This window comes from Moschus berezovskii, chromosome 6, assembly GCF_049115385.1.
Source record: "Moschus berezovskii isolate FMDL1 chromosome 6, NW_MosBer_1.0, whole genome shotgun sequence".
In the NCBI taxonomy this organism is placed as follows: Eukaryota; Metazoa; Chordata; class Mammalia; order Artiodactyla; family Moschidae; genus Moschus; species Moschus berezovskii.
This window is the reverse complement of record NC_142465.1, coordinates 81,640,030-81,655,325: the sequence shown is the minus strand read 5'-3', so window position 1 is coordinate 81,655,325 and position 15,296 is coordinate 81,640,030. Positions and strand designations below refer to the sequence as shown.

At 41.9% G+C, this 15,296-nt stretch overlaps 2 protein-coding genes across 10 annotated transcripts in view; one reads left to right on the top strand and one right to left on the bottom strand.

The window, feature by feature from the left end:
• Positions 1–2,502, top strand: part of DNM1L (dynamin 1L) — a 67,113-nt gene extending 64,611 nt beyond the window's left edge. For all 8 annotated transcript variants that reach the window (XM_055394142.2, XM_055394138.2, XM_055394144.2 and 5 more), the window contains 3 exons: positions 56–165; positions 295–454; positions 703–2,502. In XM_055394142.2, coding sequence (XP_055250117.1) covers positions 56–165; positions 295–454; positions 703–759 — 327 coding nt within the window. In that variant the 3' untranslated portion in view covers positions 760–2,502. The remainder of the gene's footprint in view (positions 1–55; positions 166–294; positions 455–702) is intronic.
• A 140-nt stretch (positions 2,503–2,642) lies between these two features.
• YARS2 (tyrosyl-tRNA synthetase 2) lies at positions 2,643–13,717 on the bottom strand. Of its 2 annotated transcripts, XM_055394147.2 has the most exons (5): positions 12,878–13,702; positions 11,884–12,051; positions 5,064–5,219; positions 4,585–4,755; positions 2,643–3,817 (listed from the first exon to the last, which is right to left on the bottom strand). In XM_055394147.2, the coding sequence occupies exons 1-5, from the start codon at positions 13,657–13,659 to the stop codon at positions 3,658–3,660; spliced, it is 1,437 nt and encodes a 478-aa protein (XP_055250122.2). In that variant the 5' UTR covers positions 13,660–13,702; the 3' UTR covers positions 2,643–3,657. The 2 variants fall into 2 exon arrangements, with proteins under 2 accessions (XP_055250122.2, XP_055250123.2); XM_055394148.2 differs by lacking the exon at positions 4,585–4,755 and having other exon boundaries at positions 12,878–13,717.
• Between the last annotated feature and the right edge of the window lie 1,579 nt (positions 13,718–15,296).

Below are 15,296 nucleotides of genomic sequence, written 5' to 3'. Positions count from 1 at the left end.
TTGTCATTTCAAAATGGCACAACAGTAAATTTGTTCTCCCCCTCACCCAATTTAGCCAGTTCCTGTTGCACGAAAACTATCTGCCCGTGAACAGCGAGACTGTGAAGTTATTGAACGACTCATCAAATCATATTTTCTTATTGTCAGAAAGAATATTCAAGACAGGTTAGTATTATGTATATAAATCAGACTAGAATACTGCTGGATAATTTCTTAATCGTTTTGAAAATATATGTATTTTTTAAAATTTAGGTTTTTATTCTCAAAGAAATGGATTATTTGATTGTTTTGCAGTGTGCCAAAGGCAGTAATGCATTTTTTGGTTAATCATGTGAAAGATACTCTTCAGAGTGAGTTAGTAGGACAGCTGTATAAATCATCCTTATTGGATGATCTTCTGACTGAATCTGAGGACATGGCACAGCGTAGGAAAGAAGCAGCTGATATGCTAAAGGTAAACTGAATTTTTTAAAAATTTTATTTGGGTTGTAGGTATAAACATTTATTATTTAAAATGCTTGGAGAGTATATATATATATTCTTTCTATGATGGCTAAATATTACTCTGTTGGCACTTGATTCAGATTTCAGAGAAGATATGAATCAACCACATATAAAGTGGAGAGATCATCCCATATTAATTCAGATTCTTTGGTATTATAATTTAAACATTTATAATTTTTATCATCTTCTCTAATGCAGGCATTACAAGGAGCCGGTCAAATTATTGCCGAAATCCGAGAGACTCATCTTTGGTGAAGAGAACTATGTAATCCTGAGATTTTGTTGACTTGTTAGTACTGCCTACTTGGGTAAAATTTTATTTATGAACTCCTGTGTCTTGCAGTGATACGAATCTGCTCATGTGAAGACTGGCTATAAACTGAAAATTGTACTCTGTATTCCAGAACAAATCACACATTTAATCCAAATAATAAATGGCTATTTCTAAAATTTCCTAGTATATATAAAATACATCAAGTCTGTCTTGTGACAGTTTCATTTGAACTTAAAAGGAACCATTAATAGTTCTAGTTGTACAAGCAGTTTGTCTGTGAATAAGATGACCTGTGTGATCTGCTAGTAGTCTTAAAGCTGCTGCCGTAGCCCTTCGAGAAGAATGCACCGAGATACCATTTCATATGACTATGATGCATGCACTATATAAACCGACCTGGCTTTGAAAGAGATGGGTTGACAAGTTACTCACGTAGTCACTGTTCCAATTATCTTTTGATTAAGTTTTATTGAGCTTCTCTGCAACCTTTGTGTAAGAAAGCTGAACACGTGAGAGGATCTGTAACACTGACACTGATGTGATTTGCATAATGTGTAGCTACCGTCCTTCCACTTCTGGGTCCACTTTCCCCTGGTGCATTAAAAATTAAAATACCTTTGATCTTACTTAAACTTGGAAGCATGAATTATGTTTTACTGCATTAAGAACAACCATCTAGCCTTGATTATCTAGTAAGATTTGGTCATGACCATTTCCTTTTAGTTTTTAGAAGAACTAATAAATTCTCCTTGGCTTTCAAATATAATAGTAGTAATCCAGTAATCCATCTATAAATTGGAGCCCACAGACCACACTTCAAGATTCACCTGGAGGAGGGTCTTAGAACCAAATACTGTACTGATTTTAAGTGTATCTTCTTTCTCTAAGTATTAATTGGTAATAGTTATTACTTCTGCTTCACACCAACAAAGTAGATTAGAATAAAGGTACAAAAATAATGGTGGGGCTTTATTATTCACAGAAAAACATCCTGACACACACATACTCCTAAATGCTCTCAGAGGGTTGGGAGTGAGGTTTAGAACATGAACACATTTTACCAAAATTCCCCAGATTATTCTTCATATGAATTACATGATAAATTTTAAGATGAATTATATATTGCAGATATTAAATTTATTTTTATGTTACAACATTTATGAGGAGATACTGGCAGGAACATATGAATGTGCGTTACCTTTAGCTAATGATACTCACTGTACTGAGAAACAACAGGATCAGCAACTGATCTCAAACATAACAGATTCAGTCTGGTGATACAGGACTATGAATCTGTTAGCAGTACCATCTTCATAGAATACATGCTTCCGAAATGTTTACTAGCATACTTTAAAATCACTCTGCCATTATTAAACATGTTTTGAAATTATAACCATCCACAATTCATGTATTTGAGACAGACCAGATGATTACCATTCTAGTCTAACTTTTTTAATTTGTAAAGGGGGACAGAACCTTATAATGCACCTTTCTCCAGCAAACTTCAAACTGAAAACATTACCTGCTATGGTAATGCACTTGTTAGTACTACACACCATGTACAAAGAAAACAGGAAAGATAGGTACAGACAGAGGAAACCTCCTTTTGTTGGCCCTTAAACCGAGTGAAGTTCTGAAATGTAGAGATGGTCGCTGACTTACAATGGATACCTGTATGTTCTTACTTTGTAAATAAAGTTGCTGGTATGAAGTGACATTAAAAAGCTTGTCAATAAGTGAATTCTTCCTAACTGTACTCCCAGAAGAGTACATGCAATCTACTTTGGAACATAGCAATATACTTTATACTATATAAAAGTTTAGTGACTTTTTTTCTTTTTAGATTTTTATAATTGACTGAGATTTTATTATAATACATCTCCATTTTTTTGCATATGAAGATGACTTGCTCCAAATAATCCAGGTAGTAAATAGCTAGAATTTGAACTCCAAAGCCATGCCTTGCTGCCTGTAAGATTTTCTAGAACAAATCTGATTGTTAACCATTTTGTGTGTATGTGTGTGTTTTACTTGATCCTCAAGTGATCAAGTGAAATTAAGGAAACCAAGAAAAATCAATGATCTGATTTTTTAGATGTTGCAAACAGTTCTGGAGAATCAACTTGCCTAAAGAATGTAGAGCTTAATTTGACTAAATCTTGATTCCAGATCCTTTAAATTTGACCTGAAAACTTCCCTTCCTGGAATATCTTGATATTCTCATATGTTTGGATATTTTAGTGTGTATATTTTGCCTCTATTTTATCTTGTTGGTTACTTAACTTTTTGATTCATCCCAAGCTGCAATCTGCTTGGGGACAGAAGTTGAAACTTAAGACTAATTTAAAAGTTGATAAATTTATAAGACATTGATATCATTTTTACTGAGTTAAAACACGGCTAATGAGTAAATTTAATTTCATGGAAACACAGGTGACTGGAACACTGAATTATAAACTTTCTGAAAAGTCATGTACTGATTTTTCTCCAAAAGGAAACTATTTCTACTGTAATTTCTAGTGCTGTCTATGGCTTCCTCTAACTTTTCTCCTTTTTTATAGAATCTGCTTCCTGAACAACAACAAGAATCCAATGATATATTTACCTAATACAAGAGCAAGGACAGGATAGGAAACTTTTCATGAAGCATAATTATTAAAAGAAATTAAACCTAGAAATCATGCTTTTCTGTGTTAGTCTTTAATATTTAAAGATCAGGAAATAAAATATTCCACAAACTTAACCTGTATGAACAATGAAATTACTCACACGGAGGCCTAGAATACACTCTTCTTTGTTTTGAGTTGCATAAGTGAAGATGTAAGTTTGTATATCCTGACAATGAATGATGGATGTTTCAACACCAGAAGGATTTTTCATCATAGCTGAAGCCATTTTATAATATAGAAGTTCCTTTTTCCTATTTTAAGTAATGAAAGTCCATTCTTAAGAATATGTTGTCCAACAACTAAAACACTCTCAGGATTTGTTACTTGTCTGTGATTTATACTGACTCCACCTTCTGTAATCATCCGGTACCTAAAAATAGAAATGTTTATTAACTAGATAAATCTAATCATTGTTGACCACTTCTAACAATAACACATATATCATTTCATTTAAATAATTGAAATCATTTAGCACTGAATTGTTATCTTCATGTTTTCTAGATTCTGCCTCCCCTTTCAGTTCAGTTCAGTCGCTCAGTCATGTCTGACTCTTTATGACCCCGTGAATCACAGCACGCCAGGCCTCCCTGTCCATCACCAACTCCCGGAGTACACTCAAACTCATATCCATAGAGTCGGTGATGCCATCCAGCCACCTCATTCTCTGTCGTCCCCTTCTCCTTCCGCCCCCAATCCTTCCCAGCTAAAGGAACAGATGAAAGAAATTCAACTAAAGTTTTAAAACAGGCTGAGCAACCCCACTATGCCCCTCAAATAAAGATGATACAGATTGAGTATGAGGGGCTGTGTGAATCTGTATACTTAGGGCCTCTGATCTTGTGATCATCTCAAACTGACTATCCCTGAGCCAACTGATCCCAGCCTATACAACTGTGGTCCCTTAAACCAATTCTCTAATGCTGGAGAAAAAACTTACCAGGTTAGACTTAATAAGAGAGTACAGTAATACTGTACAGAAAATTTCAGTTATTTTCAGCAGTAAGTACTCTCAGTTTTCAATTAATTCTCAGACTAACCTAACATCTATAAGGAATGAGATGCTATTATCAGGAAAATACCATCTCTGGAAACATGCTATGAAATATAACTGTGAACCTAAAAGGTAAATAGCCTTACCCTCGGGGACCATCTGGAATGGCATTTGCTTTGCGGCACGTATCTAGGACACTTGTTCCAGGGTCAAGAACTAATTCAGAAAATGAAGCTTCTTTAAACAATTCTTTTAACTCTTGATCAGACATGACTTCTAGCGCATCTATGCTGCTGTGATAAAGGGCCTGTGTACACCTAGAAAACACGTTTTGAGAACCACATCACGTTGACAGCTTATACAGACACGTGTTCTACTACCCAATTACCAATTATGAAGTACCCATTATGTTCCAGATGGGAAGTTTTTCAAACAGCAACATTTATCTTGTATAATATATAAGCTTAATTCAGGACAATCTTTTCCTAGTAAATGAACGCTAGTATTTTAAACTGGCTAACACTGACAGTCCTTGTTAGTGGTAAAAGGTAACTAAAACAGTGGCTCTAAATGTTCTGCAGTCTCTTAACTAATTAATCAAGTGATCATTATTCTACAAGGTCACCTTTTAGCAGAGGCCAGCCCTTCTTGTCCATGAACAAGCTTTGTTACTTCCGCAGCAAGTCGCTTCTGAGGACCCCGCTTTTCTGGCTCTGTGACATGTAGCTGCATGATGTGGTCAATCTCTGGAAGAGGCAGAAAAGTGAAGAGCTTCAGGTATCTTTGGGGTGAAAAAAAAAAAAGTCCTGTTAGAGTTATATAACATACCTAGTTTTTGTCTCCCCCCTCTATTTTAGATTATGGAATATAACATGCAGAAATATACCAAAAATAGGACAATAATAAAACATCACCCCGACTGAAGATTTAATTTGCCATCTTTGTTTCAGGTGCTTCCTTTTTAAAAGTAATAGTCTAGATACAGATGACCCCATCCGGATCATATATATTCTTCTTGCTCCAGAGACATCAAAAATGTTCAGCTGGATGACTCACAAGCTGGAATCAAGATTGCTGGGAGAAGTATCAACCACCTCAGATATGCAGATGATACCACCCTAATGGCAGAAAGTGAAGAGGAACTAAAGAGCTTCTTGATGAGGGTGAAAAAGGAGAGTGAAAAAGCTGGCTTAAAAATCAGCTTTCAAAAAATGAAGACCATGGCATCCAGTCCCATCACTTCATGGCAGATAGATGCGGAAACAATGGAAACATTGACAAACTTTTCTTGGGCTCCAAAATCACTGCAGGTGGTGACTGCAGCCATGAAATTTAAAAGTCACTTGCTCCTTGGAAGAAAAGCTATGACAGCATATTAAACCTAGATAGCATATTAAAAAGCAAAGACATCACTTGCCCACAAAAATCTGTATTAGTCAAAGCTGTGGTTTTTCCAGTAGTCATGTATGGATGTTGCGAGTTGGACCGTAAAGAAGGTAAAGCACAGAAGAATTGATACTTTGAAATTGTGTTGCTGGAGAAGACTCTTGAGAATCTCTTGAACAGAAAAGAGATCAAACCAGTCAATCCTAAAGGAAAACCCTGAATATGCATTGGAAGGACTGATGCTGAAGCTCCTATACCTGATGCAAAGAGCAAACTCATTGGAAAAGACCCTGATGCTGGGAAAGATTGAGGGCAGGAGGAGGAGGAGGCGGCAACAGAGGATGAGATGGTTGGATGGCATCATGGACTCAATGGATATAAGTCTGAGCAAACTCCAGGAAAGCCTGGTGTGCTACATTCACAGGGCTGCAAAGAGTCAGACACGACTTTGCAGCTGAACAATAACAGACACACAACAGTGCTCCTACCCAAGGAAGCACAACTGCATGACGTCCCCTTACCCTTCAAGGTGACCACTCTCCCGACTCTGATGGCAGGCATAACCTTGTTTATATTTTTACCACCTCAGTATGCCTCCCTAAACAGCATCACTTAGTTTTGCCTCTTTTTAGACTTTATGTAAACAGAATCATACGCAACGTATTTTTTTTGACTACTCTGGCACATCAGGTTTCTTTGGTGGCTCAGATGGTAAAGTGCCTACAATGCAGGAGACCTGGGTTTGATCCCTGGGTAAGGAAGATCCTCTGGAGAAAGAAATGGCAACCCACTCCAGTACTCTTGCCTGGAAAATCCCATGGACGGAGGAGCCTGGGCGGCTACAGTCCATGGGGTCGCAAAGAGGCGGACACGACTGAGTGACTTCACTCACTGCACATGATGTTGGCAGTGCACCCATGTTGCTGTGTGTGCAGCTGCTGAATACAGATTCCACATTAAATAGTTCACAGTGTACTTACTTTGGTGTGGGTATTCTGTGTTGTTCCTCCTCCTGGACAGTAGCTGATGGTGCAGCTACGACTATTCCAATGTATTTCTCTTGGTGCACTAATCTGTCAGGGATGTGCCCGGGGAGGCACTGCTGGTATTAACACAAGTCATACACATCTACTGAGTAGGTACAGCCACATATTTTTCCAAGTAGATCTATATGTATAATGTAAGTGCTCGACATTAACTTCTGACTGCTTAATGCCAAAGTAGCCATTTCAAAGACACTGATCTCGAAGAAACAAGTGCCAATTGTATGTCATCAGTTCAGTCGCTCAGTTGTGTCTGACTCTGCGACCCCATGAACCGCAGCACGCCAGGCCTCCCTGTCCATCACCAACTCCCAGAGTTCACCCACCAACTAGGTAAGGAGTCAGACTATCCCACTGATGAAAATCCAATTTTAGAAAACCCTGGGTAACTCAGATAACTGACTGCCTGAATGACCCCTCTCCAGCCTTCCCACTCCCTAGTTTTCCCTGTTTTAAATTAGCCAGTGGAGAGTGAACCTGCGGAACCCTAGGCACCCCAATAAAGGCAGAGCCCTGGGTGGATCCTCCCTCCCTTTCTATCCTGAGTCACTGTGTGCCTGTGCCCTTCAGAAAGTAATACATTTTATTTTTTAAGGTTCCCTGATGACTTGCTGAGGCGTGTCTAATAGTCATAATAAGGACCATAAGTCTAGTCTAGTCACAAGTTTGGCTCTGGCCAAGGAGATGTCTGTGGGGGCTCCCACAAGTAGTATGGGCCCAGGTGAGGGCTGCCCTCCCGCCCCCGCAACCAGGCATTTCTAGCTGATGGTAACACTACCAACAGGTTGAGGCCCACATAACTGGCAAAGGCATAGCTGGCAGGACTGCATGACTGCGCTTTAGCTTTGACTAGTTTATTAACTGGCTAACCCAGATGGATAACACGTTTGCAAGGGTAGCAATGTATGCTGGAGGCCCATAATGCTATTATGTCTTTTGCCTATTGCCTCATGTTACTTCAGTATTCATCCCAAAATGTCATTACTGCCGCAGTTTAACAATATCCGCAGTATTGTGATCAACAATCAAAGTCATATCCTCTAATGAGATGATCAGACAACTAATTATAAAAGCCTTGATTAACTACTAATGTACATGATGATCCTTTACATCACAGGGTAAGGAGAGCTAAGGAGGGTGGAATGGATCCCAAGGCTATTATCACTGCCCAATCTGAGGCTCTGAGTGCAAGGCAAAGGAAAGGATACTCACATATGCAAGGAGGAAAGAGACCTGCCCTGTGAGTGAGTCATACTGGGACTACACTTCCTAACCTGGATGAATGGAACAACCCTGCAACAGGGAAACAGCAGAGCAAAGAAAGGGAAATACAGCTGAGGCATGTGTTCCTCTGTCCCCCAAATCCAATGGGATACCATGGGTTCAGTATCTGGTGTGATGTTGTTGAACAATGGATAGATATAAATGCTCAGAACATCTTGTGCCAATGCCTATTAAGACCCCTGAGGAGGTACAGCAGCTCCTTGATAAATCAGAACCCCTATGGAGGCTTCCTGGGTGTTGCTTACTGCTGCTGTGTACCAATATGCCAAGGCTCTAGTGTTACGCGCCAGAGGTCGACGGCTTTCCCAAAGACCCTGTGGTAACCTGCCATTGGAGGCAGAGCCCAGGCCTGGGGAGGATGACTGGGACACCCTGAAAAGGGAGGCAGCCACCTATTAAGAAGGCTTATGGGGATGTCTTCCACAAACTTTCTGGTGACAACATGTAAGATTAAGGTAATGAGAATCAGGAAGTAAAAACAGATCAGGCACTACACCTTAACTGAAATTCTGTGCGTAAGGACGAAAAGGAAGGAGTTGATTGGCAACTGCAGGTTTTTGGAACCTAAATAGTTACTCATGGCTGCTGAAATGCATCATCTGGCTGGTATCTAAAGATCCTAAAATCTACAACCTTCTCAGAGATCTATCTGTCCAGGATATATGTTTCCTTCCTCTAAGAAACCAAAGATCTTGAGTCCCCTCAGATTTCCCCTGAATGGGACAGAATAAAGCAACATGCCTCATGAGATACCCCTGCCACCAATGGAAAGGCTAACAGGGTTATAGGCCTCCAGTGAGGATGAAGAGGAAGAAGGAAGGAAGGCAGATGATCCGAGAGCCACCAGTATTCGTACCAGGGTCCTCCCTTGCCTCATCTGGATATTTACTGCCTGACTCTGGGCCCATCCTTCCACCACGGTGATTACTGCTAGAGGCCTGTCTCCTGCTGTGCAAAAATGGCATGGTCCAACTGGTTTATCATTTCTATGACCAGAGTGACTTAAATGATCCCCTCTTCATTCTAACCCTGAGTCTCTTTGACCCTAAGTCCAGAGAACTCTTTTTACAAGGTGCTCTGTCTAATCATGGGGTAATGCTTGTGCATTTTACTGCATCTGTCAAAACCATTCAAAGGGCACTGGAGAGCACTGACAGGGTTCCTAAACATGGAGGAAATTACTCATTAAACCACCAGTACACTCAGGTACAACATGTACTAGGCCTTTTCATGTCTGGAGGCAACACATACCTCACCTCTTACCAATTCTTTGCCACAATCACATGCAAGGCACCACCTTTCACTGGGGTGAGCCCAACAATACATTTGGGAAGATGCCCAGCAGGCAGGCTGATGAGCCCTACCTTTAGTCCCATCTGGCTCCACATTCCAAGTCAGTACTTGACCATATCTGATTATGTCTCCTTAGAGTCTCTAGACCAAATATAAGTCGACTTGATTTCCTATGGATTTTGGATTAAGTGGCTAAGCCCAAAGGATTCTACCGGGTTCTTTTAGAAACTGAGGCCCTAAACAGCCCCCAACCAATACAACCACCTAATGCCCTGGGTTAGAGATGCCTCCTTGGTAAAATGAAAATGGTACCTTCAGGAGAGGGCTAACCTGGATATCAAAGCCTTTAAAAATTACAGGAGAATGGAGCTTCCCTCATGATCGGCTCCTTGCCTAAGAGCCTTTTGGAGTTTGTAGTGGTGCTCCTGCTACTTGGGGAGTCCTTTGGGACCAACTGTCTGAGATGGACAGGGAGTCCATATTCTTAACCAATGATAGCACCACCATTGTATGTATGCGCTGCAGCTAGCTGGAGGACTGCAGCATTCCCCCTGGTCTAAGGGGCCTCTCTAGCTGAAGAAGGCAGTCCTGAATCAGCCCAACTGGCAGAACTTGTAGCTGTTCACTTAGCCCTTGAAAGTGTAAGTTGCTCAGTCATGTCCAACTCTTTGCAACCCCATGGACTATGCAGTCCATGGAATTCTCCAAGCCAGAAGACTGGAGCTGTTCCCTTCTCCAGGGGACTGTCCCAACCCAGGGATCGAACCTAGGTCTCCTGCATTGCAGGCGGATTCTTTACCAGCTGAGCCACCAGGGAAGCCCTTAGTAAGCCAAAAAGGGAATGCTGGCAGATCTACATTTTCATAGACTCCTGGGCTACTGCTAATGACCTCGTGGTTTGGTCTGGTCAATGGCTAAGGGACAATTTTCTCATATAAGACAAGCCCGTTTGGCCCAAACCTGGAAGGAGTCCCTAGTTCCTATCATTGCTACTCATGTTTCTGTTCAGACTACCTGCTCTGTGTGTGCGTGCTGTCGTTTCAGTCGTGTCTGACTCTTTGCGACACTATGGACTGTAGCCCACCACTCTCCTCTGTCTAAGGGATTCTCCTGGCAAGAATACTAGCACTACCTGCTCTATGCTGGAAGCCATTTCAACAGTACTGCAGACTGTTGCAGTACTAAGCCTACCACACTCTGCCCGGCACACACCCTACCAGCTCAAAAAAATGGGCTCACAATTCCTTGGGTGACTAAGGAATTCAGGCCTTAACAGCTTGGGCTGTAGTGAGCGGACTCACCATCATCTTCTTAGCAGCAGCCAAAGTTGTAACAGATGACTGTATTCTCTGTTCCCAAATCAATGGAGGATATATTCCCTGGGGTGACCAACCATATTCCCATTGGCAGTTAATTTCACTGGCCACTTCCTTTTTCTCCTGGGGCCTCCAGATACGCCTTCACAGTCACGGGGCTTCTCTGGATGACACAAATCTCTTGCCTCAGTAAATTTATTTTTGTTCCCTTTGGATTGCCAGGCATTACTGACTCTGACCCACTTTACCTCTCCAGAGACTAAACAATGGGCTTTCCAACATAATATTTTTTGGAATTTCCATCTAGGTTGTTATAGCCCCAGGCATCTGGCCTCACTGAGCATCATCAACCTCCTTAAAGAGATACTCCTGAAATTACTCTCAGGCAATTGGTCCCCAAAGTGGACTGAACTCTTGCTCCAGACCCTCATCTTGCTTAATTCTCACTTCTTGGGCCTTCACATCCTATATACCAACTATTATACACTCACCCAAATCCCACTGTTGGTCCCCTCTAGCAATCCTCAAGATACCCTCTGAGAGAACATTTTTTTCCTACTCAATAGTGGTTTCTCATGTTCTGTAGTAAAGTCTTAGATATTTAAAAAATTTAAGAATTATTCCTAAATTATTTTTGATGATCATTATGTCAGATGGCATTTTTTGGGAAAAATGCACATTTTCTTTGTTGCAGGTGTATTTCTCATTAATTTATATTCTTCCAAGAGTTTAACATATGAAACAATGAGAAAAATCACTTAAAAAAGGATCTTCTTTTATGTTAAAAGAAAAGGAACTATAGAGACAATGGTAAAATAAAAGTCAAGTTTACGATGAAAGGAGTAAAAAACTAGAATATGCAAGCAATAATGTCCTAAGAACCTGCTAGATGTAGATCACAAACTTGGCTCTAACTTTTTTAGCACCCACAGTAGTTTTCTGCTTTAACCAACAGTGTTTAACTACAATGTTACATGATGTACTGCCTTAAATAGAATCTATGTTAAAATAAAAAACCAAAAAAACCGAAGGGATGAAGGGTACAGAGAGAGTCAATGACTAAAATTGTATCATGAGCTTAATGAACTTAATTTTTCTCAGCACACAATTATTAAGAACTCACCTTTCTACCAAATCATCTTTTTGCCTGAGAAAAAACTGATACAGTTCAAATGGAGATGTCTTATCTCTGTTTAGCCAAACAGCATTGCCAGCAGACTTGCCCAGTTTCGCTCCAGTTGTACTTGTAATTAGAGGAACAGAGATTCCAAACACATCTTCTCCAGTCAACCTATGCATAAAGAAGAACTTTATTATGTGCTTCAAGCTCAAGTGGTGGTAGGTTCTGCTAATCATTCTCAGATTTCAGTGTGGTTTTTTGCTTTAAGAAACCTTCCAAACCAGGATTCTTGTCCATCTTTCTGCTTTCACAGCACCCTATTTGACATTTGTCATTCTGAACTGCAACTGAACCAGTGACTCTGGGCAAGACAAGGGGAAGTGCCACATAATTGGGGCCTAGAAATTTTTAAAGGTTGGGTGGGAAGAGGAGAGAAAACTAGGTAAAGGTGTGGTCAGGTAGACACTAAAAGAGGTATTTTAAAGGATTTTTTAAATGAGTAGCATATGAGCTAGCCCTGTATTTCATCTCCCTCTAGAAAATGCCATTAAAGATACATTATTCACAAACATTTGGTGTTGCAAAAATTTTTTTCGAGATGCCAACCAATGACTAACACTTAGCTTCAAGGAAGGTGCAGAGCAAAAGCAGAAACTACTCAGGGTGGCCCACTTATGGTCAGGTTATAAACAGTCTTTCAAATTAGAAACACAGAAAAAGCTTCTTAGAAGTAGCAAACAGATACAATCTGAATCCTGGCTAGTGGAGTCTATTTCCTTCAGAGCTCTAGAGTATACCCCATACCTAACATCATTAATTCAGCACTTTAGTTCTCATTAGCCAGTGAAATAAAATTAACCCCATTAGACTCTTAGGGGAAATAAAACCAACAAGGGCTGAAACAAAGAGCGTCATTCCACAATACTGACAGTGCATTACAGGCTATTTGTGTGTAACTTATTTGACCTGAGATTTCTCCCGGCCTACAGGCGCTTACTTGTGGATGAACTCGTATCCAGACATGATATTGCCCAGCTGATCTGATCCACCCAGCTGGACCCGGCATCCATAATGCTGGAACAGGTAGTAGAAATCATAGGCCTGGAGCACCTGGTATAAAAACTCGGCCAAACTCATGCCTTCGGGGGTCTTGAGCCGAGTCTGCACACTCAGCCTGCTCAGCAGCGTTCCCATGCGGAAGTGGCCACCCACTGCCGCTAGGAAGTCCACCAGGTCCTGCTTCTGGTACCACGCCGAATTGTCCAGCACGGTGAAGCTGCCCCATGTCCGCCCATTTGCAAAGAGCTGCTGGTGATTAGCCGCCAGGGCTTTTAGCCCTTGGCTCAGGGCACGCGCGTTGCTTTGCACGCGCTCCGCATCCAGCGCCTCGCGCTCCTTGGTACGACCGCTTGGATCTCCCAGGCGCGCCGTGGCGCCTCCCACCAGCGCGATCACGTTGTGGCCCACTCGCTGGAAATGAAAAAGGCCCAAAAGCGCCAGCAGATGCCCGACATGAAGCGAGTCGGCCGTGGGGTCGAAGCCGCAGTAGATAGTCTGCGGAAATTTACCCCCCGTGCCGCGGTCGAAGAGCTCTGGGAGCTCTGTCTTCGTACCCCTCTCGGGGAAGAATTCCTTGAACAGACCTCGAGCCTTCTGCACCGCCAGCAACCCCTGAGCGGCCGAGTGGGCCTCACGCAGCACCAAGGGCAAGATTCCTAGCAGGCCTTGAGTACCAAGCCACTGGCTCCTGGAAATGCACCGCAACATGGGCGCCGCCATCTTGGCGGCAGCACGAAGGGAATGCTGGGACCTTAGCGGCCCGCCACACCCCTCAGTTCCCGCCTCTTAAAATTCCTGCACAATTTGTCAGTGTTTTTCTGCGCATGCCCAACTGAGGCAGCGCGGTTACTTAGTTACCGATCTCCTCAGTCTTGGAGTTCTGACTTCCTGGGTGGGGTTTCCGCTAAAATTCGGGTAACTGTAAGTTCCGTAGACCTTATTTTCCTCCTTGGTAACGTGGATGTGTTTATAATAGTTCCTACTTCAGAGAGCTGATGTAAGAACTAAGACCTGAGCTTTCTAAAATATTATTTTTTGTTTAAACTTAAATTACCGTTTTCTTGTCACCTAAGAAAGGTCGTGATGCACGAATTCTTTGAAATCTTGGTCCTATGCAAAAGTTTTTTCACAGAGGTTGTGAGAGATTAGGAGCTGGTTTAACCTCATGGAGAAATACCGAGGTGGCTTGGAGATGCAATCAGTTTCCTAATCAGTTCAGTTCAGTAGCTCAGTCGTGTCCGACTCTTTGCGACCCCATGAACCACAGCACACCAGGCCTCTCTGTCCATCACCAACTCCCGGAGTTCACTCAAACTCATGTCCACAGAGTCGGTGATGCCATCCAGCCATCTCATTCTCTGTCGTCCCCGTCTCCTCCCACCCTCAATCCTTCCTAGCGTCAGACTCTTTTCCAGTGAGTCAACTCGACGCATGAGGTGGCCAAAGTATTGGAGTTTCAGCTTTAGCAACAGTCCTTCCAATGAACACCCAGGATTGATCTCCTTTAGAATGGACTGGTTGGCTCTGCTTGCAGTCCAAGGGACTGTCAAGAGTCTTCTCCAACACCACAGTTCAAAAGCACCAATTCTTCGGTGATCAGCTTTCTTCACCGTCCAACTCTCACATCCATACATGACCACGGGAAAAACCATAGCCTTGACTAGACGGACCTTCGTTGGCAAAGTGAAGTCTCTGCTTTTCAATATACTTTCTAGGTTGGTCATAACTTTGCTTCCAAGGAGTAAGCGTCTTTTAATTTCATGGCTGCAATCAGCATCTGCAGTGATTTTGGAGCCCAAGAAAATAAAGTCTGACACTGTTTCCACTGTTTCCCCATCTATTTCCCATGAAGTGATGGGACCAGATGCCATGATCTTTGTTTTCTGAATGTTGAGCTTCAAGCCAACATTTTCACTCTCCTCTTTCACTTTCATCAAGAGGCTTTTTAATTCCTCTTCACTTTCTGCCATAAGGGTGGTGTCATCTGCATATCTGAGATGATTGATATTTCTCCCGGCAATCTTGATTCCAGCTTGTGCTTCTTCCAGCCCAGCGTTCCTCATGATGTACTCTGCATATAAGTTAAATAAGCAGGGTGACAATATACAACCTTGACGTATTCCTTTTCCTATTTGGAACCAGTCTGTTGTTCCATGTCCAGTTCTAACTGTTGCTTCCTGACCTGCATACAGGTTTCTCAAGAGGCAGGTCAGGTGGTCTGGTATTCCCATCTCTTTCAGAATGTTCCACAGTTTATTGTGATCCACACAGTCAAAGGCTTTGACATAGTCAATGAGGCAGAAATAGATGTTTTCCTGGAACTCTCTTGCTTTCTCCATGATCCAGCGGATGTTGGC

What these genes read in the sequence shown, in the direction of transcription:
- YARS2 (XM_055394147.2), bottom strand. Translation starts at nt 13,659, where the DNA reads ATGGCGGCGCCCATGTTGCGGTGCATTTCCAGGAGCCAGTGGCTTGGT. An exon ending in GGATACGAGTTCATCCACAA is followed by an intron (nt 12,052 to 12,877) that starts GTAAGCGCCTGT and finishes CTTTATGCATAG; the next exon opens with GTTGACTGGAGAAGATGTGT. An exon ending in AAAGATGATTTGGTAGAAAG is followed by an intron (nt 5,220 to 11,883) that starts GTGAGTTCTTAA and finishes TTCACCCCAAAG; the next exon opens with ATACCTGAAGCTCTTCACTT.